This window comes from Vanessa atalanta, chromosome 4, assembly GCF_905147765.1.
Source record: "Vanessa atalanta chromosome 4, ilVanAtal1.2, whole genome shotgun sequence".
NCBI classification, from domain to species: Eukaryota; Metazoa; Arthropoda; class Insecta; order Lepidoptera; family Nymphalidae; genus Vanessa; species Vanessa atalanta.
The window spans coordinates 281,209-283,404 of NC_061874.1; the positions used below are offsets into that span (position 1 = coordinate 281,209).

Below are 2,196 nucleotides of genomic sequence, written 5' to 3' on the forward strand. Positions count from 1 at the left end.
GCGTCAAATAAAAAATGATATATTAGTACATACTTTCTAACGTACATAATATAGATACAAAAATATAATAACCAGAATTAAAGTATTAATTAAAAAAAAATAATGAGACATTGTTCAATAAATAATTTATTCGATATCTTAATCTATGTATTTACATATTGTAGTCGGTTCTCTTACAAACCTGTAATAAAACCTCAAATGTTCTTTTTTATGGTTCAAGGCCTTAGTCGATAAAATCCCAAAATCTATGAAATTATTTCGATTATTCACTTCTCCAGAATGTTTTTCGAACACTTATCATTTTACTAACCACACTATTAACTTAATATCTAATATTTTAAGGCACTAAAATTTGACTAGAAATATAAAGAGTCTTTTCGTCTTTACTATAAAGAGTAATACTCGGAGGGATTCAACAAAACTTCGTTCAGCTCGTTCACTTCAGATACCTGCAGATAAAAAAATATACATTAGCACTATTATTATTTACTTACTAAGTACACTCCGTACAATAGTAATCAATCATAAAATTATGCCAAGTTAATAGTTATAATGTATGTGTATAATATAATAGATTCTTACGTTATTGCTATTTCTGTTGCCACCAGGATATGACGTCGAGCAGCTCGTCTTCATCCATGGGCCCGAGAGTCTGTTGCGTTGACACTTCGTATCGGTCGACAGGTGAATATGCCGACGAAACTCCAGACGAACACTCCGAAGGCGCAGGGGAATTCGCTTTCTCCGAGCACGGGGAACTGCTTCCGTAGAAGAAACCATCGTCCATATCCGACAGCGAATTCATACTTTGCGAATTGCTACTTGGAATATTTTCTCTATTTTCTTGGTCACGTGTGATTCCTAATGCAGCGTCACTTTCGTCGAGTAATTGTTGCAAATATCTGATGTACTCAACGACCATCCGTAATGTATCGACTTTACTGAGTTTCTTTCCAGATCCCCGTCTGGCGCCACCAGACAAGGCGGCCACTACGGAGGCTGGCAAGTGACGACGAAGTGCATTGAATCCATCGTTTACTTGCTTCACGCGATTCCTTTCACGTGCATTACGCCTCGCAATGGACACAGCCTGAGGTCCGGTGTAAGGGTTCGTTCTAAAATGCACCTTCTTTCTGTATTGTTGGTTGGGCGGCGTGTCGTGAGTGACATAATTTTTTTCCGGAGCTGGGGCAATCGGTACAATCCTTTTTTCCAGTGCTGGTTTCGTTACAGTCGCAGACGGGTAGCCGGAGGATACGACTACGTAGTTGGTTTGACCTTGAACTAATTGTATTTCTTGTAACATTTTACGTGTTTGCGCGAGCGTTCGCGGGAGATAAGAGCACACAACTGATCCGCGCGGCGTTCGGGAAAGCACTAGCCGGCGCGTAAAGAAAGGCTTTGTGGGAGCTTTCGGTTTAGGCGAGCGCGAGCGACGGCACCGGAGCTTCACGCACAAGTGAGCCACCGGCGCACGCGCACGCGTTATATCACCTGCGCCGGCTGCAAAAAATATAAATTTTAAAATTCTCTTCCCCTATTATTTTCCATCATCCCTTCCCCTTTATACGTACGGGTTCGTACCTGGCGAGTGGTTAGGGGAGCGGGCAGCGAGCGGCTAACGCGTGCCCAGGTTTTTTCTGATGACCACTAAATTGTGCTGTATAACATAAATATATTATTAGAGTATGCACTTGATTTATTTATAAAAACTAATTGTCATACGAAAGACAAGAGTAGTCAAGCCGAACAGTTAAGGCACATCCTCCATACTGAATTGAATTTTATCACCTAAGATTACTTTGTTAATGATAAAACAAATAAGTCGAATATTATTTATCTGATGGTTCGCGATGTGTGCGACATGAAACGTTTTCTCGTATTAAGATATTATTAGTCGCGGATAAAAGTCACTTTGCTTTAATCGGAGCTTTATCGACATTGTCGTTGTCATTCTTGTTAAGGTATTTTAGGGCTTTTTACTATAAAAGGATTAGCCGCTCCTGCATATTTATGCGGCCATGTATTTTAGCAGTCGCATCAATTAGTCTAGCTTATTTCAGTAGCAAATTGCTGGTGACCAATATGTCCAGACGTAGTAAATGGTCATTGTGCCAATTATAGGCAATGAATTAAAAGTATTTCTACCTTCACAAAAAATAAGCATCTCAAAGAATAGGCTATTAGTATGGTTCG

General features: G+C 39.8%; 1 protein-coding gene across 1 annotated transcript; it reads right to left on the reverse strand.

The window, feature by feature from the left end:
* Window positions 1-350: 350 nt before the first annotated feature.
* On the reverse strand, window positions 351-1,465 carry LOC125077816 (achaete-scute complex protein T3-like). The gene is made up of 2 exons (XM_047689888.1): window positions 583-1,465; window positions 351-449 (listed from the first exon to the last, which is right to left on the reverse strand). Exon 1 carries the CDS (start codon window positions 1,304-1,306, stop codon window positions 590-592), a length of 717 nt encoding a protein of 238 aa, XP_047545844.1. The 5' UTR covers window positions 1,307-1,465; the 3' UTR covers window positions 351-449; window positions 583-589.
* Window positions 1,466-2,196: the final 731 nt, after the last annotated feature.